Source organism: Syngnathus typhle, linkage group LG4 (assembly GCF_033458585.1).
Source record: "Syngnathus typhle isolate RoL2023-S1 ecotype Sweden linkage group LG4, RoL_Styp_1.0, whole genome shotgun sequence".
Taxonomy (NCBI): domain Eukaryota; kingdom Metazoa; phylum Chordata; class Actinopteri; order Syngnathiformes; family Syngnathidae; genus Syngnathus; species Syngnathus typhle.
Window position 1 is genome coordinate 6,546,885 of NC_083741.1, and position 21,558 is coordinate 6,568,442.

Here is a 21,558-nt window from a genome sequence, read left to right on the forward strand (position 1 = left end):
ATAGTCCAAAATACCAGCAACAGTGTGTGAAAACCTTGTGAAGACTTACAGAAAACGTTTGACCTCTGTAATTTCCAACAAAGGGTATACAACAAAGTATTGATATGAACTTTTGTTATTGACCAAATACTTATTTTCCGCCATGGTTTGCAAATAAGTTCTTTAAAAATAAGACAATGTGATTTTCTGGATTTTTTTTATTTTGTCTCTCATAGTTGAAGTGTATTTCGGATGAAAACTACAGGCAGCTCATCTTTTAAGTTGGAGGACTTGCACTATTGGTGGCTGACTAAATACTTTCTTGCCCCACTGTATATTTGAAAATGGAATCATACTACGTCATAGATTTCTATTTGTGTTTATTGTTCGTTTTTTTGTTTTGCTTATCCAAAGTGTCCCTTCATTTCTCCTATGAGTGTATACTAACATGTCGTGTGTATGCAAGTGTATAACATGTGACTGCCCCCTCCCCAAACTGTAGACTTATTGTGTTGATCCCTACATCATCCAGAGCTCCCTCTCCCAGCAGACAGTAACTTGTCTACCTTTTGGAGCAACTGGCTTCATTGCTCATCCTCAAGTCTATAGCTATGTACCATATTTTCAGGTATCCCGCAAATCTCTTTGTTTCTCTTCTATTCTATGACAGGTGCAGTCTAGCTATAGTTTGAAACAACTTTTTATTTTTTTGGGCTCATATATCCTCATTTCAAGCGTCGTAACGCCTCTGACATTACCGCCCAAAGTGGAAAATTCCCAGCTGGATTTCAACCATGTTGTTTTAGTGCTGTTTGTAATGAACAGCAATCGGGCAATAAGGCATAAAAAATACTGGCCTTTATGAGCAGTGTTAAAATTAGGAATATGGCAACACCAAAGAACTGACACTTACCCTGTATATGAATCATATCAACCTTTAGGCACGCTTACTTTGGTGTATTTACTTTTAGTTTTTAATCCATATAAAATCTACCGTTTTTTTCCGTGTATAGTGCGCCCCCATGTATAGTACGCACCCCTAAAAATGGCATGCTGATGCTGGAAAAAAGCTTGTACCCATGTATAATACGCACCCAATTTTTTTAAATTTTTTTTTTTTTTTTTTAAGTCCCAATGATCGTCACACACGCAGGCAGGCAATGGGTCCCATTTTTATAGTCTTTGGTATGGTCTTAACTAGGCTGGATGTAATTTTTTTTGTTGGCCTCTTTCCCGTGCGCGGTGGTGCGTTTACGGGCAGTCGGAGAAATCAACGCCAACAAAAAAAATTACATCCAGCCTAGTTAAGACCATACCAAAGACTATAAAAATGGGACCCATTGCCTCCCTGGGTGTGTGACGATCATTGGGACTTAAAAAAAAAAAATTTAAAAAAAAATTAAACGATTTTTTGTACCCATGTATAATGCGCACCCCAGATTTTAGGACAATAAATTAGTTAAATTTTGCGCACTATACACGGAAAAAAACGGTAACTTAATATTTAAAATTTGACATATTCCAGGCTTTATACTGTGTGTTTTGTTCAAGCAATGGCTTCTGGAAGGATTTAACTTGACTCATAAAAAAAACGTGCACAGTTCCGCAAAAAGATCAATGATGATCACTCAATTTAAGTGGCTAAAACTCAAAATATTGACTATTAGATATTAAAGTACATGGAAGGACATGTTGCTTTCATTGTATTTATTAATAAAAATTTGTACTGGCCCAATTGAGTTAACTTTAGGTGATCCTAAACAGTGAAATACTGGCCCTGCACCATCAAGCCGCTGCTCATGTAGAACTCCGTGACCCTTACTCAGTTTTGCAGTTCCTTCGTTTTTGTAACATTCCGAGTCAATCCTTTATTTAGTGTGATTGAGAAGTCATTTATAGAGAAAAAAGACTTGAGGTCTGGTCTTTGTGCTTTCGTGGCTTTTGAGAACTCTAAGGAATATTTTCCAGCATGTATACTGAGTGCTTGTGCAGTTTTGAATGCGCTTTATTTAAACCCAGAGCTATCAGAGCAACATTATAACTGATCAGATTTACTTTTCTGCTCACCCCACAATTTCCGCTTCCTGTTTCCCATTTATAGCTCACTAATCTCTTCCATGCCCTGACCTCACAATGTCCGTAGAGAAAAGGAAATGAATGATTCGGTATTTTGCTCTTGGGGCAAAACAAACTTCCATAGAAATGTGGCAGGCTGATGGTTTATTTGCTCTGCTGATGCCAGGCCTCTGTGGAATGCAGAGGGAGGGGGTGCTGACCCCATTCAAGGCAGACAATGGAAAGAGTTGACTTCTCAGGCATGTACGTCTGTAAGAAGCTTTTGGCCATGTGTAATATCACGTATACCAGCCTTCTAGCCATCCATTTCTCAAATGTATTTTATCTTATTAGTTTTTAAGTATGTGAAAGTTTAAGCCACCAAAAATTGTTTGCCTGATAGGCATTTGAGCTTGGCTGCACCTATCCAATTGGTTTGACTCTCTGCAACTCCCAGCTTGGTTGTTTGCTGGGTTGCTATTCTTTACTCACTTGTGTTGTGTGCTTCACCACTCCAAGAACTTGTGACTTTACAATTTATAATATGAGTCATTGACTGTCCACTTTACATGTGTTTGGTTTGTCAACAAAAACATTTATTACTACCAATATGTTCCTCTTGGTTTGTTTGTGCATGGGTTGATTCTACTGGCGTTCGGTCTTGCTTCTCACTAACTGCTTTTCTCCTCTCTCTCTTTTTTTACCATGCTTCAGCCTAGTGACCTGCGCAAGCATCGCAGGAAGGTAAACTAGAGGCCTGCTTCACTGAATGTGTCCGCTTTCAGTACCTTCGCTCACCTCTTGTCCCAAATGTTTAGCTTATGTTTCTCCCATTCTTCTGTAGTGATGTACAGTGGACCCCACATATTTGTTTTTGGGCATTTTCTTTTCAAGCGAATCTAAAGCAATCATCGTCATTTTTGCTTACTTTTCAACATATTACGAACCAAAACAGTAACTTTACTGAATTGTAATTATTTCTAATTGTTAGTGCAGAAAGTATAAAGTACCGTATTTTCCGGACTATAAGTCGCTCCTGAGTACAAATCGCACCAGCCGTAAATGCATAATAAAGAAGAAAAAAAACACAAGTCACACCGGAGTACAAGTCGTATTTTTGGGGGGTCTGTATTTGACAAAATCCAAAACCAAGAACAGACATGAATAGGCAACAACAGGCTAAACGATACGGTATGCTAACGCTACATCAACAAACGAGGAACTGGTTCCGCAGCTATCTGTTTGGTAGACATCAATATGTTTCTATTAACAACCATAAATCTTCATACAAACCCATCAATTATGGAGTTCCCCAAGGGTCCATCTTAGGGCCGCTCCTCTTCATCTTATATACAAATGACATTGTTAATACTTCACCCATACTACATAAAGTATTATTTGCTGACGATACAACCTTGTTTCTTTCCCACAAAAATCCAAATACACTTGAACAAATTATAAATAGTGAGTTAGCGAAAATAAACACATGGTTTCAATGCAACAAACTCTCCCTAAATGTCAATAAAACATACCACATCGTATTCCGCTCCCATAAAAAAAGGACATTGACCAAATTTGCATGAAAATCAACGGACAAAACATTGAAAGAGTCAGCTCTACTAAATTCCTGGGGATCCACATTGACGAGTTCTTGAACTTTAAAAAACATATTGATGATCTCACAATCAAACTGTCTAAATTTGGGGCTTTGTTCTTCAAATTGAGACATTATCTCCCAGTCACTGCACTTCTTATTCTGTACAAATCCTTATTTGAACCTCATTTAAGATACTGCAATATTATATGGTGTAGCACATTTCCAACCCATCTTAAAAAGCTGGAGATACTTCAGAAAAAGGTCATACGTGCCATAACATGGTCTGAGTTTAACGCCCCCACTAAAACAATCTTCCACCAACACAATCTTCTGAGGCTTGCTGAACATAACTATTTCCAGAATGCTTGCGTCATGTATCAGACTGTCCATAAACGAAACCATAAACTCTGTCAACTCATCCCAATCTGTACTCCCAGCCACATCCACACTACCAGGAATAGCAATCTAATCATTGGGAAAAAACGGAAACTAAAATCTACAAGCTTTAGTATTGTGTGCAGAGGGCCACAGATTTGGAATGAGCTTGATGAAACACTAAAAAGGTTGCAATCCATATCCATCTTCAAGGCAAATCTAAAAAATCAACTCATATCAATGTATGTTTAATGTGCTGATTATAAATCGCATGAACACCTGTGTCCTATTGTTAATTTATTAGTTGTTAATTTATTAATAGCAAATGTACTTTACATCAAATCCAGTGCAACCAGAATACTGAGGCTGTCTATTGCTTGTCGTATGTTTGTTGTGTGTTGTACCTTGTTGTGTGTTTGTTGTTGTTGTCTATTATATATCTGTATGTTGTCCAAAATGTAAGGATATCTGGCCAATATCTGATACTTATGGGAAACCAGGCCCCCTATTAAAAGCTTTAAATAGCTTGCTTGGGGTGACCTTTCACGCATCCGTAATACTGTTTGTTGGATATTGCGTGAATAAACTCAAACTCAAACTGAGAACGTGCCTGACGTAACATATTAACAGTTATTCAAATAACTATAACAGAAATAACACGTTTATCAAACCATCCAATTCACTCCAAATCATTAAATCCATCGACGTCTTCATCCTCTGTGTAAACAACGGCCGCTGCTGACTCCGGAAGTGCATGCGGCGCTGATGTCACACATCGTCAGTTGCGGTTCCAAATATTCCACAGGCCTATATAACGATATATAAACTATACCGTAATTTTCGGACTAAAAGTCGCTCCGGAATATAGGTCGCATTAGCCACAATAACGTGAAAAAAAACATATATAAGTCGGTCCGGAGTATAAGTCGCATTTTGGGGGGAAATTTATTCGACAAAATCCAACACCAAGAACAGACATGAACGAGCAACAACAGGCTATATGATAGGTCTGCTAATGTGACAAAAACACAAACGAAGAGCTAAGACCGGGCCTGACGTAACATTCAGAGTTATTAAAAAACTATTACATAAATAACACCTTTATAAAACCATCTGTGTCACTCCAATTCATTAAATCCATCGATCGACCTTTGTCAACAATGGGTGCGCGCCGCTGACGCCGCTTGCACTTCAAAATACGTATTCCCCAGGCCCATATAACGATATATAAATTATATATCAAATAACTATCTCATAAGCAATAATATTATCAAACCATCTGTGCACTCTAAATCATTAAATCCATCGATCAAATTCCTCGTCCTTTGTCAACAAGGCCACACGTGCGCCCTGACGTCAGCCTCGTCATTATTCCACAGATCTACTATATAACTATATTGTAGCCCTAACAAAGTTCAAGGAAAGACGTGGGTTTGGTAAACGCCTCTTTATTTACCAAAACAAACTTCCAGGCGTGTGGCGGCCCCCGACTTCTATCCACGGAGGTGGAAGAGAGCTCCGTAGAGTAGGACCGGCCGTGCGTAAAAGCCATAATATTTTTTCAAACCTTGTGTCACTCCAAATCCTTAAATCCTTCAAACTCTTCGTCCTCCGTGTCACTTAGAAACAAAGCCGCTAATGATGCCGGTAGTACGTGGCGGCCTTCGTGATTAATCTTTGTCCTTTTTGTAAACAACCGCCATGCCGCGCCGCGCTGCTGACGTCACTTGAAATCCCTTGCTACATCGCGGTTCATTTATCGTCGTTTCACTTTTTTTTTTTGAAAATTTTTGAAAAAATTCACATATAAGTCGCTCCTCTTTATCAGTCGCCCCCCACCCAAACTATGAAAGAAAACGCGACTTAAAGTCAGAAAATTACAGTATATCAAATAACTACAACATAATTAACAATTTTATCGAACCATCCGTGTCACTCCAAATCATTAAATCCATTGAAATATTCGTCCTCCGTGTCACTTATAAACAACGCCGCTGCTGACTCCGGAAGTAAGTACATGCGGCGCTGAGGTTTGACGCATTGTCAGTTGCGGTTCCAATAATTCCACAGGCCTAGTGCGCCCTCATGTGGTTTAAAGTGAAAATAACACGTGAAGTGATCAACACTACTATATATAGTAAGTGTGTGTATGTGTTAATGATCAAGTAATAATGTGTTAATAATTTCACATATAAGTCGCTTCTGATTATAAGTCGCATCCCCGGCCAAACTATATTAAAATCTGGGACTTACAGTCCGAAAAATACGGTAATGTCCTGCTTTGGAATAAAGAGATGGAAATTTAATATTTTTTAAAATTCAGATTCATCGATTAATGGACAAAATAATTGACTGATTAATCGATTATTTCAATTACTGTTAATTGCAGCCCTAGTGCATTATGTATCTGCGTGCTTAGCTTTAAGATGTTTACTATGCTGTATTTTGAAGCATACAGCAATATTTGAACATGGTTGAGAGTGTTCAATAGGCTATAAAATGGTTTGGGGACTATATGATAGTTTGTTTAATATTTATTTTTACTAATGTAGGCTATTCAATCACTTTTAGGCGAGCGGTAGTTATTCAAACCTATTAATGATCAAGCTTGTTTCTTATTTCCTACAAATAGTGGTGGTCTACTGGATACATTTGTCATTTAATATGTCATCCAGACGCATTTGTCAAAAGAAAATAATGTCTGTTTGCATTCAGTAGTGTATTTTTTTCTACCATGAGTCATTTTTGTCAACGCATGGATTGGTCAAAGGAAACAAATAGCACCTTATTAACTTATCTTTCAAAAATATGTACGAATGATTTGATCTAAAATTATATTTTTTCATTTGTAGTAAACAGTACATTTTAGGAAAATGCAACCTATGCACATATTTATATTCAATTTTTAGGTGACTAAGTTTCCTTATTTTTTTTGTACGATGTTCTGTTTAATGGCCTTGATACGGCGAAATCTGAGTGCTGGATGTCATCCATTGTTTTTCTACTGTGTACAGTCAGCTCAGGATGACAAAACCACTATCCAGTGTGAGACGTCACCCCCCACCACTCCTCGCTCTATGCGCCTAAACAGGGATGCAGGTTATGCTGCCAGCCATGAGGACATAAGAGACATTCGAGGGTAAGCCTTCTCCTTGTCACTTAAAACAAATATATCCATGGCTTGACATAAAATAAGGAAATCAAGTGGTATTTATCCCCAAATGCTTGTGTTTTTTTTTTTTGTTTGTAATGGTTTTTTTTTTTTAATTTCATTTACAGTCTTGGCATACAAGATGGGCAGGGTAGCAACCCCAGCAGCAGTAACAGCAGCCAGGACTCTCTGAACAAGGCAGCCAAGAAAAAAAGCATTAAGTCTTCCATTGGACGCCTTTTTGGGAAGAAGGAGAAAGGTCGGCCTAGTCTTCCTGGAAAGGACTCTCCCAGTCAAGGTGAACACACACACTCCATGCGACCGCAATACTCTCGTATCAGACGCTTGCTCGATCATCTGCTCGTTTGCTGTCTGTCACAATGTACCCTACACAAATCCGAAACATTTGTTGCGGCTCCGAGTCACGACGAGGGGCAAGTTTTGGTTTCCAAGGGTGTTTTTATTCCTCTTCAACGTCTCTCCCATACAGAGCCGCCTCTTTCCCGTGCGCGCACGGAGCGCGGTGGTGCGTTTACGGACAGTCGGAGAAATCAACGCCAACAAAAAAAATTACATCCAGCCTAGTTAAGACCATACCAAAGACTATAAAAATGGGACTGCGTGTGTGACGATCATAGGGACTTAAAAAAAAAAAAAAATTAAAAAAAAAATGTAAAAATTTTTTGTACCCATGTATAATACGCACCCCAGATTTTAGGACAATAAATTAGTTAAATTTTGCGCACTATACACGGAAAAAAACGGTATACTGCATCAAACTGAGGTTGACTAGGGTTGCGGTATGCATCCATTAGCCAATAACCAACGAGCCCTCTGTAAACAATCGCGTTTCACAAACGATCTCCTATAAAATGATCGGAACTGATTAAAGTTCGATCTAACGCATTGGTACTACTTACCTATGTTTCCCTTCCATATCGATCCGTAGATTTACTCGAAACATTAACAGAGCAGCCTATTTTGACATGAAATAGCCTGGTGCGTATAGCAGCTATCGTTATAGCATTAGCCATTCGCAAATTCCCATGAGCCTCAGCTCGCAATCTCCCATGAGCCTGAGCAAAGTGTAAACAATCGCGTTTCTCAAACGATCTCCTATAAAATGATCGGAACTGACTAAAGTTCGATCTAACGCATTGGTACTGCTTACCTATGTTCCCCTTCCATATCAATCCGTAAATTTACTCAAAACATTAACGGAGCAGCCTATTTTGAAATGAAATAGCCTCGCAGGTACAACAGCTATTCTGTGACGCCCCCTGACTACAGTTGCCGTAATGTTGGGAAGCGATGCGACTTTGTAATTTACTAGTCGTACTAAAACGTACTGAAACATTTTGGCAGAGCCCTGTGTACAACCAGTATGGATCAACAAATTCATCAATTGATCCATATATAAGGCGCTCTGCATTATAAGGCGCACTGTGTTTTTTCTTAGTAAAATGTACGTTTTTAGGTGCGCCTAATAGTGCGGAAAATACGGTAGTTCGTTTTAAATGTCACAAACACCTTGGTTTTGAATAGGGGTATATTTGGGTTATTAAATTGACTGTACATAGATCAATTGTCCATCAAGCCGCTGGTAAACTAGAGCCTATTCCAGATGATTTTAAGCTAAAGGCAGGGCACATCCTCGACTGGTTCTCAGCCAATGGCACAGTTCATAAATAAAACAATTAAACATTAAACAAACTGGACATGGTAGATTTAAACAATGTTTAAAGGTTCTGAGCAGCATTTAACATTTTGTTATTGTTCTTAGGTGGCACTCCTGAAGCAGAGAACTCACCTAAGGACGGCTTGGGAATGGGCACCCTGGGAGGCCCTGCAGAAAAAAACAGAAAACTGCAGAAGAAGTAGGTGTCACTCAATAAAGAGTGAGTTACCTACATGTAATAGTGTTCATTGTAGCCTTGTGCAACTAGGCTTGCACTCTTGCTACATTTCCATGCTGGTTCACATATGCACGCACACACTGCTTGCTCACCTGGCTCCCTCCTGCTCACTCACGTCATCAGTTTATTGTTATTATATGCAATACTTTCCATTCCACACAGGCTTTTCTGTAGCAGTCATCTCCCACCCCACGTTGTCTTTCTTTTATTTCTTTAGCTTGATCTCCAAACACCTATGACTAAGTAGCCACTTTTAAGTATCACTTCATGTTTTTTGTTGTTATTTTGCCAATCTTCCTCTTTTTTTATCCCCCTCTTCTCATTCTCTATGTAGTCCAAAGACAGGGTAAGTTGATTCATAATTGCTTTTTCTTCACATAGTACTTGGGTCCTCATTGCTGCTGTCCTTCTGAATGTTTGATCACTTTTCCGTACTGCTCTTTTACCTAACGTGAATGTGTATGCTGATTTTGACTTCAGTATTTTGCTCCAAAGCATGAAGTTGTGCGCAAGAGGAAATTTTTTCTAAATACTTTTCTTTATAAACATGGAGCAGAATGCATAATCTGCCAGTTGTTGAAAATGCTTTTTGTAGGAAACTCTCCCAAGAACATATTTCTACTTATTTTGTTTGGCCGTGTGCATGTTTAATAATGAACTGCGCTATCTGGTGGCCGACTCCAGATCCAGCAATAATGACGACGCCTTTCCACACAGTTTGAATGAATTCCCCCTCAGAATCCTCCAATATGCCTTCTTGTTTTCTCAATACTTGACAACGGTATTGCCCCTTGATAGTAAACCAAGGCTGTGCATGATTGTAAAGGTATTCCTCTCCTTAATACCGCTCTGAATGCATGCTGTGCCACTTTTCTATTTAAGAGGAAGTGTCTTAGAACTGTTATTTTAATTATAGTAGTACAAGTACGTACCCAAAGTAAACAGTCGCTGACTACCAATTATCTTTCAGATACTTAACTAAAGACCAATCTGATTGAACCTGCATAGTCAGGACATTGAAAGGGCTTAAGAGGTTTTGACACACTTCTGGTTTTCAAAAACATCAGTGGTTTTTCATGTTTTTCCAGACGAGAATGTCCTGTTTTCTTGCACTGCTTTTCTCTTTGTTTTTGCTTGCTATGATACTGAATGTGCTTGGGTGGGATGCGGCTGTGTGCTTTAATTGGGTTCAGTTCAATTGACTGTATTGTTTTAAATAATATTTTGTCTGTCAGGCACGAACTGTTAGATGAGGCGCGCAGGCAGGGCCTGCCTTTTGCCCAATGGGATGGACCAACTGTTGTCGTTTGGCTTGAGGTACAGCATTGATCTGGAAAATTATTAGAACACCAATATTGTTTCTTTTTTTATGTGATGAGTTTCTGACTTACCTTTTGTCTTTTGGCCAGCTGTGGGTGGGCATGCCTGCTTGGTATGTAGCTGCCTGTCGCGCAAACGTAAAGAGTGGAGCCATTATGTCAGCACTTTCCGACACTGAAATCCAGAGGGAGATTGGCATCAGCAACCCTTTGCATCGTCTGAAACTTCGTCTTGCCATCCAGGAAATCATGTCGCTCACCAGTCCTTCTGCCCCTCCCACCTCAAGAACGGTATTTGTCTCATACATAATTAACACACTGTTTCGCACACATTTCTTTATCTGACTTAGAATAGTACTCTCACGGGTTAACATTTTAAGCATTTTTTTTTTTTGTAACAACCAACGCTTCCTGGTCTTTTCTCTTCTGTCCTGCACCACTGTCCTTTCTCTGCACACTTCACTCACTTGTGATGGGGGGTGTCAAATGATCAGACGACAGGAAACGTTTGGGTCACACATGAAGAAATGGAAAGTTTGGCAGCCACACCTCCTACGGTTAGTCTTTTCAGATTGGCTGAACACTGGTTTGTTTTTCATAGCATTGGCTGACTATTGGGCCTGTTCCAAGTTGGTTGCAAATTGATGAGAATCTTCCAGCTTCATTGGAATTAAAAATGAAAAATAATCATTATTAACCACTTGGAACACTCTTATCCAAGTAGTCTTCCCCAAGTTTTCCTGGAATGCATTTGAGGTGGCATATAGGAGTGTGATGTGACGTGTATGTCTGCTCAGAATGAGTTTTGTCATTTTCCTTCACTTTGATTTTTACTATAAATTTTACTTTCAACTCTTCTAACCCAGCACTGCAGACTCACTAACGCAGCCTTTCTTTTCTCGTCACCATGCTCACTAACCATGCTAACACCAGGAGGACGACGAAAGTAGCTGGGCCCAGGTTTGAACGTATACATGTCACCCTTTCAATTTCGCCTCGCTCAAGTACTTTAGCCTGTCACAATCAGAACCAAAATTGCGATCCTCTTAATACACTAAACTGTCTCTCTTTATCCCTTCCAATACCCAACAAAATTTGTGCCTCCAATCCAGACAGCCATTCAACAGCCATATGAGCTCACAGTGATATAAAACCTAATATTATTTTAAGGTCATTTAGAACATTAGTCTAGGTTGAGGATAATTTTCTTCAGTGAGCCTTCTCCAACTGTGTGTCATGTGACTACTTTTTCCAGTGACCGAAGTGAGCAAAACTTAAGCAACCACTAATATTATGTAGTTCTGTCCAATTGCCGCAACTGAAAGAGAGCAAGAAACGCAACTATTATGACTAATAACCCTGAAATTGCAAACCCTCCAAGATCGTTGATTTCAGCAGTTTGGGAGCGTTTTGGCTACCCTGTTGGAAAAACTGCTCATCACTTCACCTCGCTGGTAGTCGCAACATTGTGGTGGAATAATTATGAATAAGGGATGTTTTTAAGCAGACCTCAAAATCCTGGGACAACTCATCTTTTAGAAGCGCAACGACACTAAATCCAAGCTAAGATATCAAATGAGTGGCCCACACTTGAATCTAATTTGAGATCATAGATCAGTAATGGGTGTGTGCTGATTCATTCCAGCCAAATCAAGGAAGTTTGAGAAGAATGGGTAAAATTGCCAAGAGCTTGTAGTACTTTCTTATATTCAAAAAGACTTGCAGTCATGGTGCCAAGGTGCATCAACAATATCAACATTATTGAGCAAAAACAGTGAACGGCGTTATTTTAGTTATTTGCTAGTTTATTTTCCACATGTATTTATTTGTCTATGAATTTATTTGTGTATTTATTTATTTATTTATTGTTGCAACGAGTTCCTAAACATTTTCATTGTCATTGGGGGTTGTTGTGATTGTTTTATTTTGTTTTTTTGGGGGGGAATGGGTGGGGAGGCTATTGTATTGTTTGGGAATGAGGTGAAACATTTAATAATATGGAAAAGTGGATTGTTGCAAATACTTTTCTACAGTGACTTTACAATATTACACGCCATTTAAAACTAACATTACAGTGATTGTGTTTGTACATGCATATAACATACACACAAGTAGCTGTCTACTTGAGTATTTTTACACCACGTCCCCCTCTTTTTTCATGAAAAACACTTTTTGACAGTATATCCCAGAGGAGTTTCGGGTAGTCAAACTAATGTTGGTTTTTTTTTCATAATTGATCTTAACTATTTGGGTCGGGGTCCACTGTACAATGATTACTGGCAATAACAAATATAGATCTAAACTGCAAATATTAAAACATTGGAGGAAAAAAAAAATAATTCTGATACCTATACTCCTTTATTGATTAGCCCTAATAATGCTGCTGATATTATTAACTATAACAATAATTCTGGTAATATTAATCAAGGGCTCTTTTTTGTACAAAATTTAATAGGCTTCTGAACTTGCATTAAGGGACAATCCTTGTGGCAGATCATGAAAAAGAATTAGCTTCAACATTTCCTCTCGTATTTCATACAAATGTTCATTTTATGTATGCCACATTTTCAGTGTTTAGTATTTTAATTTACAAAGTTAGTGCTGCCCCCCTATTTAAGAATGTTTCTTTGTCTCTTTCTCTCGCTGTTTCTTTCTCTCCGTCTCTCTCTGTCTCACTCTCTCTCATATTTTATTATAGACATTGGCATATGGAGACATGAATCATGAATGGATTGGTAATGAGTGGTTACCCAGCTTGGGTCTACCACAGTACCGCTCATATTTCATGGAGTCCCTGGTGGACGCCCGCATGCTCGATCACTTGACCAAGAAAGACCTCCGGGGACAGCTGAAGATGGTTGACAGTTTCCACAGGTAATGAATGCACATATGGCGAGCAATAGTGTCTCCATTGTCTAGTTTTAATCCAGCCTTCTATACGCATTGGTATAGAAAATGGCTGCAAATAACTGATCAACAATGGTCAATTTCTTGTCAATAGGAACAGTTTTCAGTGCGGAGTAATGTGCTTAAGGAGGCTCAACTATGACCGGAAAGAGCTGGAGAGGAGAAGGGAAGAGTGTCAGCTGGAGTTCAATGGTAACAAAAGCTGTAAAATACGTGTGCATTCAATACAGAGACAGAATTATGCAAAAAGAGAGTACAAAGAAAGTTGCCTATTCTTGTTTCCAGATGTGCTGGTGTGGAGTAATGAGCGTTTGATAAATTGGATTCAGGCTATTGGGCTGAAAGAGTACAGTGCCAATCTCTATGAAAGTGGTGTTCATGGGGCTCTGCTTTCTCTGGATGAAACCTTTGATCACAACACCCTGGCACTCCTGCTGCAGATTCCCACACAGAACACTCAGGTACAGTAGCATACCACTACTGTACTACCCAGATCTTGATCTGACCAGGCCCGGAGTGCTGTTTACGTTGCTCAAGGCCACTGCTTCAAAACATGCAAGTCCACCGACAGCTAAGCCTCGATTTTATGTAGACTTTGGGGTACAGAATTTGGGAATCACGTTGACGCCAAAAGCGTGTTATTTAGAAAGTCTTGCAAGTGTAATAAAATCAGAGCCATGCATACGAGTGTAGCGGGAAATTGCAGTAGGGAAATACCTACTGATACACATGGTTGCATTTGAGGGATAACATAATTGTTCTGGGTGAAAATGATTACTAAAGGATAATGATAAATGATATAATTATTAAAAAAGTATTATATTACCAATCGGGGTAGCGATCATGTAGGACGTCCTATCCTATTAGCATAAGCAGTCATAAAGATCAAACAGCCTTTACCGATCGCCGTCTCTGTGGTCGCACAATGGAGTGCCGGAGCCTCTGCGACTCGCTAGCATTCGCCCGCCCGCCGCGACGGCATCTTTTGGCACATCTCAAGGCAAAATTAGTTAAGATGTGAGTACAGAAATCTGCTTGCCTCTGTAAACCTAACTCACTGGCAACAGTGATGCGACATCTGCCTTATTTTTGGCAGCATTTTGGAGCTACTTTCATCACATAATTTCCACTTGTTAACTTAATTTACGCGGAGAACTAAGTGTTTTTACACCGCCAAAATGTGAATTTGCGATTGGGCTTTCATCACTTGTAGATTAGTTATTTAGTTAGATAGATCTAGGGCATGGGTGTCAAACTCGTTTTTTTTGCGGGCCGCATTGTAGTCATAGCTTCTTTCGGCGTGCCATTATGTCAACCCTAATAAATGTATGAGCACCTCATATTATATACTAGGGGTGTAAATCGCGGGTTTTGTCACGATACGATATCATATCGATACAAAGAACTACGATACGATATTTGCCGATATCTTAAAGCCTGCTGCGATTCATTCACGATATATCACGATATAGTGCTCTACGATCGATATATATATATTTTTTTAAAATAAAAAATATAGAACAATATCCTGATTTATAACAATTCATACGCAAAATCAACAAGGTACTGCAAACTCTTTATTTAGGAAATTACAAGAGTATTGTAGTATACAAAGTGCTTACTTTAACACTGAACTTTGATGTCGTGTTTTTTCTTTAAATGTGCGGCGAGATTTGTGGTCCCTGAATATTTGATCACCGCATGGCAGGATTTACAAACTGCACGTGTCTTGTCCGTTGAGCCATCTTTTCTTTGGAATCCAAAGGGCTTCCAAAGGAATGACTTGAAGCCTAAAGGGGAGCAGATTTCCTCGACTTTTTGGACACTAGCCATAGCACCAGCCCAGGAGCCGCGTACTAGTTGTCGACTCCCCTTTCACGTGCCTGCTCTGCTCACAACACAACGACGCCGCGCACTGCTCCCGGAAAGAGGAAGCAAGCAACAATGAACTGGATTTCAAAATAAAGTCGCGTCTAATGTCCGGAGTCAAACACGGCGGTATAAATCGATGTTTACGTTTAGCATCGGTGCCAATAAATCGTAGAGCATTATATCGATAAATCGATGTGTATCGATGAATCGTTACACCCCTATTATATACAGTAAAAGCTACAGAACAAACTGACAAATAACTCATTTTCAAATCAGACGAGTATAAACTGGTCAAATATTTAAAAAAAAAAAAAAAAAAGATATTAAACGTGAAGACAATTTGCTATTCTAGTAATGCCACACAAATTTGATGCACAATTTGTCTTCGCGGGCCACATAAAATGATGTGGGGGACCGTATCTGGCCCCCGGGCCTTGCGTTTACCTTTGATCTAGGGCCTCCTCAGCAAATGTTTTCGCCAGCATGGCTAAAGTTTTGGGGGAAAAAGACGAGGATCGTGCCAGGGAAATAGACAAGTCGAACGGGATCGAGAACTGCTTCAGATGGCCATGGCCCGAGAGCAGCGCCATCTTACAACTCGGAACACAGTCCGTAACCACGTGTCTGATGGAACATATCAGTAAAGTAGATGTCCCGGGGAAGGTTTTGTGTATTCTCTGTCAAGATATGATCAGCTATGGAGGTAGCGGTGCTCGGAACATGAAGGAGCACATCGAAACAAAAACACACAAAGGTACTTTTTTTTTACAAGGATGTGGGTTTAGAAAGTGACATGATCTTACATGTAAGCTAATGTTAGGCTATTGTCATGATATCGTTAAAAAATAAATCTTCCATGATGGCCGATCATCGGCCTCCCAGACTCCCGTCATCGGCCCCGCCCAGACGCCCGGCTACTTTTCAGTATTTGTTCACATTCGCCATTCTCATCCCTGTGAAATACAATATTCATATCGTTGGAGCGAATACTGTACCATTTTAAATTGATAGTTTTTTTGATCAGTAAAACGTTGTGAGCTAAACTAGGCCGCCCTGAAATTCTAGGACTAAAAATGAATACCACTGTGGTCCTGCATCTCACTTATTGAATTAAAAATGCTTAGTTCATCTGCAGTCCTGCAGGTGGCGGCAATGCATTGTAATGAGTGCCTACTGCCGCTGCTGTTTTTTGTGGGCCTTGTGAATGCAGGCAACCCTGTTGGGATACAAAAAATTAAAACTACAATCCTTTTTCAGGAACAAATTCTAAATTAAATATTTTCTAATCCTCTATCTTAATTAATGAATTGAGATCAAAATGCGGGTCAAAATGATAATTAAAACAATTTATGTTTATAACATTGAATAATAACATTAAATTATCGTGAGAATCCTTTTTAATTTCATATATGAACTTCTGGGTAGAATTTAAATGGGTAGAAACCTATACGTTTCTGTATCCATGTATGGGCTGCAGAGATGAAGCCAGCGTAACAGTCGTATAGGAATTGTATCTTTCTTTAATAGTCTTAAAAATACTCCATATAAAAAACGCTAAAGTAAAACAAAGCAATTTTGAAAAAATAAAAACGAACAAACCCACTTTTAAACTTTTAACTTAATTAAAAAAAGTCAGAATGAAATGAAAAAAACAAACTTTTTAAAACTACCTTAATTAAAAAAAAAAAGTCAAAATGAAATAAAAAAACTAACTTAAAATATATATAGCATTGAGCTATATGTTATGTCATATTTATGAATTACTGGTGAAGTTCAGAAACAGGTGGAATGTTTTTCTGCAACTTCGTTATGAATTACAACGCATTGTAAAATCTGTATGTCGTAAGCTTTTACCGTTTTTTTCCGTGTATAGTGCGCAAAATTTAACGAATTTATTGTCCTAAAATCTGGGGTGCGCATTATACATGGGTACAAAAATTAAAAAAAATTTTTTTTTTTTTTTTTTAGAAAACAAAACCAACAACAGGACTGACCGACAAAGTCGTGGAACAAAAAGACAGGGTGACATTACCAAAGACAGGAACAGAAAGCAAACAGACATCATGACAGTAACACATGCAATGATCCGACGGTGAGCGAGGGGCAGACAGGACTTAAATACAAAACACGTTACATCGATTGAGGTGACACAGGAAGAGAGGGGCGACGCGAACAGAAACTATGGCAACCTAGACACATAGCAAAACTGGGGACGAGACATGACAAATCTCCCCCGAAATAAAACTTGTAATCACCTTTCTTCTTGTTTGTTGTCAATCGCGCATCGCATTCAGCCATCCTGTCCCAACACACTTAGTCAAAAAAATCCATAATTGACGACACATCGTTTGATGCGATGGTGCAATCCTTGATGGTGTGTTATTGTCAAATATTGTTTGTTTTTTAATCTCCATCGCGGACCGGACGTCATGCAGAAGCAGTATGACTGTGCATGCGCGGAAGCAGTATGACTGCGCATGCGCACTATGGGTCAGCTGCGCAGAACGGATGCGCAAGACACGTCAGCTATTTACTAATTAGCGAGAGTTCGGTTTAATTAGCAGTTTCATCAGAATGGATAAGAGAGCAAGTTATACTGTAGCATTTCGAAAGAAAGTCATTGAAGTGGCAGAAGAATTAGGCAATAGGGCAGCTGCGCGCCAATTTGACGTCAATGAGTCAAACATTAGACTCTGGAGGAAGAAAGAAAATCAATTTGATACAGCGAAGGCTTCAGCAATATAGTCCTCTTCTCTTCTTGACTGACAATGAATGTGATGGTTTAATACAATCAGCAAATAACAAAATGCGTATTACAGGTCGGTCATATTTTATTTCACAACACTTTGCCTTGTTCCTTTTGTCTCTGCTGTTCACTTCAAACACGCTCCATACGAGCGCAATGCTCTCGTATCAGACAAGGCTTGCTCGATCACCTGCTCGTTTGCTATCTGTCACAATGTACCCTACACAAATCCGAAACATTTGTTGCGGCTCCGAGTCACGACGAGGGGCAAGTTTTGGTTTCCAAGGGTGTTTTTATTCCTCTTCAACGTCTCTCCCATACAGAGCCGCCTTTTTCACGTCCGCACGCCTCTTTCCCGTGCGCGCACGGAGCGCGGCGGTGCGTTTACGGGCAGTCGGAGAAATCAACGGCAACAAAAAAAATTACATCCAGCCTAGTTAAGACCATACCAAAGACTATAAAAATGGGACCCATTGCCTCCCTGCGTGTGTGACGATCATTGGGACTTAAAAAAAAAAAAAAAAAATCATAAAAATTGGGTGCGTATTATACATGGGTACAGGCTTTTTTCCAGCATCAGCATGCCATTTTTAGGGTGCGTATTATACATGGGGGCGCACTATACACGCAAAAAAACGGTATCTGTCAATCCAAAAATTAACAAACGAAAAGCTCTCAAAAACCCTGATCTGCTGTGACGTTTTGTTTTTAAATCACTTTCAAAATTACCTTTAGGCACACATAGAACCATCCTTGATTAAAACTGTCTGTTGGCCAGTGCAATGTAATTGCTACATTACTGTGTAAATGTGGCTATTCAATTGTGTCAGGTGAACATTTGAGCTGGGATTCTGAGTTGATATTGTGCAGCATGGTAATGGGTGAATGTCTGGTGTTTACTGTGTTTAAAAGAAAAAAAGATACTGCCACTAATTTCTCTTCTCTCCCAATGCTCTTGTAGGCACGAGCAACTCTTGAGCGGGAGTACAACAGTTTGCTGGCCATTGGTACCGACAGAAGGATGGAAGAGGTGATGGACATATCATGTTTGCTGCATGATGAAAGAAGCCAACTTTTCCCCTCTTGAAATCTTCTATGTTCCAGGATGAGGACAAGAACTTCCGGCGAGCTCCCTCATGGCGAAAGAAGTTCAGGCCCAAAGACATGAGGGGGATGCCTTTGGGTGCGTCAGACACTCTGCCTGCCAACTTCAGAGTGACCAGCAACGCATCATCTCCCTCCACCCAGCCAAAGAGGAGCCCAATGGACGGTACGTTAAAGTTGTCAATGCATGCGTTTGAGCTTGAAATGCCTTGTTAGTGTGCCATGATAAGCTTTGAGAATGTCTTACTTTGAATTCTTCTTGAATGGCTTGTCTGCTGTGCGCAGTATGTGATGCTGTGACTAACGGCATGTCTTTGCATGTGATTTTTGCCAATATGCACACACAGGAAGTCAGTCTATACAGAGGCTGGACACTGCTACTGTCAGGACCTACTCTTGTTAACATAAACCTCACACAACGGTAAGATCTCAAAATGCAGGCATCTCAAGAAGCAGACCTCTTTGCAAGCAGAGCGTAGCTTTGTTGACCTTTTCAGCTTTAGTGACGCACTTTCACACCTTTTCTTCTTTTTGTTTCTCTCCCATCCAACCCTGTCCTACTTCCTTCCACCTATGTGTCTGCTCATCTCCCTTTTTCCCCCCCATCTCAGTTTATCCTCATTATTTCTATAGGTAACCGCTGGTCAGAAGATGAAGGGGAATTCCCTGCTTTCAAAACCAGGATGATGAACTAACAGATTTTTACTAAAAATATGACACAGTATCACAGAGAAAGATCTCTCACCAATCTCAGTGTCCCGAGAGGAAACTATGTAGATGTCCACATTTCTTATATTTATGTAAACCAATGGGACAATTATATGATTTTAGAACATAATGTAATTGTTTTGCCTCAACCCCTTTAAACTTTTTACATTTCTTCACTGTGCTCATCAGCTCTCAGATGTAGGTAACTGAATGTTTCAAATGTCTGGAGTTTGTATATTTCTACCAACAGAAGTTTTATCTAATCTTTTTATAATCTTCATTTGACCAGATGTATGTTTTTTCCTTGTTGATTTGAAATATAATCAATGGTTAAGTGACTTGTGATATAATTTAATTCTATATAGTTACCCCCTCTTTTAACTGTTAAAATGTTTCTTGCTTATTATGTTTGACAATGTAAATGCAGCTGTTATGCAGGTCAATGTGTGTGTGTGTGAGAATATCAAACTGCTGGAGACCATTTTGCAAACTGCTCAACACTGTGACCATCACCATTCAAATAACTGCTGCTGGTAAGCCAGGTGATGTTGAGAACACTTATCACGTGTAACACAGGACCTCTCAACGCACGCACGCGCGCGCGCGCACACACACACACACACCAAATGTTTTAAATTCAAGAAACTAAAGCCATACATCAGTTACAGGAAAGCAAGGGCCACTTTAAGTGCGAGTGAAAGTTAAATGCAATGTTCTTTGTGTTTCACCTTGCATGCAAGGACACTCCCTTTCCCATCCCTGCCAACTTTGCCTGTCCTTTAACCCCTCAACTATGGAGAGACATATCTGCACAGGAGGGGGTTTAACATACAGAAGAACTGAAAAGACTATATGCCCGAGCGGACCAATTTCACTGAAGCCTCTGTTAATCCCTACTGCAAGTAGACAGGCTCAAACTAGTAATGGGAAAATGAAGTGTAAAATTTGCTTCTTAAACCAGTTGTATTATTTGTAACTGCTCTAGATGGCACTGTTGGTGTGAAGAATGGCACTGTTGGTGTGAAGAAACGGGGTCAGTGTACTTTCAGCCCAGTGTCAAACAGAAAGTGCCATCTATTGGGCTTAACACAACAACTGGTTCACAAAGGGTCTTGAAGCGTAGTTTTCCCATCACTAGTTTGAATCTTAAAAAAACACTTTTTACAAAGACGTTATATGAAGCCTTATTGTTTATTGATTAGACAGTCTTCTGCGTTCTTATTTATTATTACTCATTTTTGTTCTCTTCACTATCATAGCTTAAGATGTAGTTTTCTTTCTCCTATAGGTCTTGTCTGCTTTCACAACAATGGTTTCACATTAATCTCCATGACAAATTGAAAGAAACCAGCTTTCTTTAACACTTAGTATAGTCTCTCAATTCCAAATTCTGTTTTCATTTTTGTAATTTCTTTCATGCCCTGTGGAAATCATGTTGCTATTATTAGTCCTGTTATTTGAATTGTCTGATGATGTAACAATGTACAGTCTGAGTACTTATAAACTATTTTTATCACACTATTATTTATTGCTTTCTTTCAATAAAATACTGAAACAGATTTTCTTTTTCACATAGACAAAAACCTTAATTTGAAACTTGTATTTCATCTTGGCATTGACATGAGCAAAAACGTAAGGGTTTATCTGTAAGACCTTAGCCCCAACCCCCTCTCTTGTTCTCAAGAAAACAGTGGGGGTTACATTTTGTTTATCGAGCAGAACACCATAGTATTTTAAGTCTCACAACCAAGGTTCATTCTTCCTTGGTCCATGCAATCAATGCTCTGTGACAAATGGCCCTTTTATTGAACGAACTGTAATGTACACAA

At 39.4% G+C, this 21,558-nt stretch overlaps 1 protein-coding gene across 12 annotated transcripts in view; it reads left to right on the forward strand.

Moving 5' to 3' along the window:
* Window positions 1–21,288, forward strand: part of LOC133153217 (liprin-alpha-1-like) — a 61,790-nt gene extending 40,502 nt beyond the window's left edge. For 2 of the 12 annotated variants that reach the window (XM_061277348.1, XM_061277357.1), the window contains 14 exons: window positions 2,749–2,778; window positions 7,021–7,145; window positions 7,286–7,455; window positions 8,941–9,034; window positions 9,408–9,419; window positions 10,309–10,390; window positions 10,483–10,683; window positions 10,887–10,949; window positions 13,091–13,266; window positions 13,394–13,491; window positions 13,585–13,760; window positions 18,879–18,947; window positions 19,022–19,187; window positions 19,655–21,288. In XM_061277348.1, coding sequence (XP_061133332.1) covers window positions 2,749–2,778; window positions 7,021–7,145; window positions 7,286–7,455; window positions 8,941–9,034; window positions 9,408–9,419; window positions 10,309–10,390; window positions 10,483–10,683; window positions 10,887–10,949; window positions 13,091–13,266; window positions 13,394–13,491; window positions 13,585–13,760; window positions 18,879–18,947; window positions 19,022–19,187; window positions 19,655–19,716 — 1,524 coding nt within the window. In that variant the 3' untranslated portion in view covers window positions 19,717–21,288. Of the gene's footprint in view, window positions 1–2,748; window positions 2,779–7,020; window positions 7,146–7,285; window positions 7,456–8,940; window positions 9,035–9,407; window positions 9,420–10,308; window positions 10,391–10,482; window positions 10,684–10,886; window positions 10,950–11,325; window positions 11,374–13,090; window positions 13,267–13,393; window positions 13,492–13,584; window positions 13,761–18,878; window positions 18,948–19,021; window positions 19,188–19,368; window positions 19,443–19,632 lie in introns of those variants that run through there. The other 10 variants (XM_061277349.1, XM_061277350.1, XM_061277353.1 and 7 more) reach the window with 10 other exon arrangements.
* The last annotated feature ends 270 nt before the right edge of the window (window positions 21,289–21,558 follow it).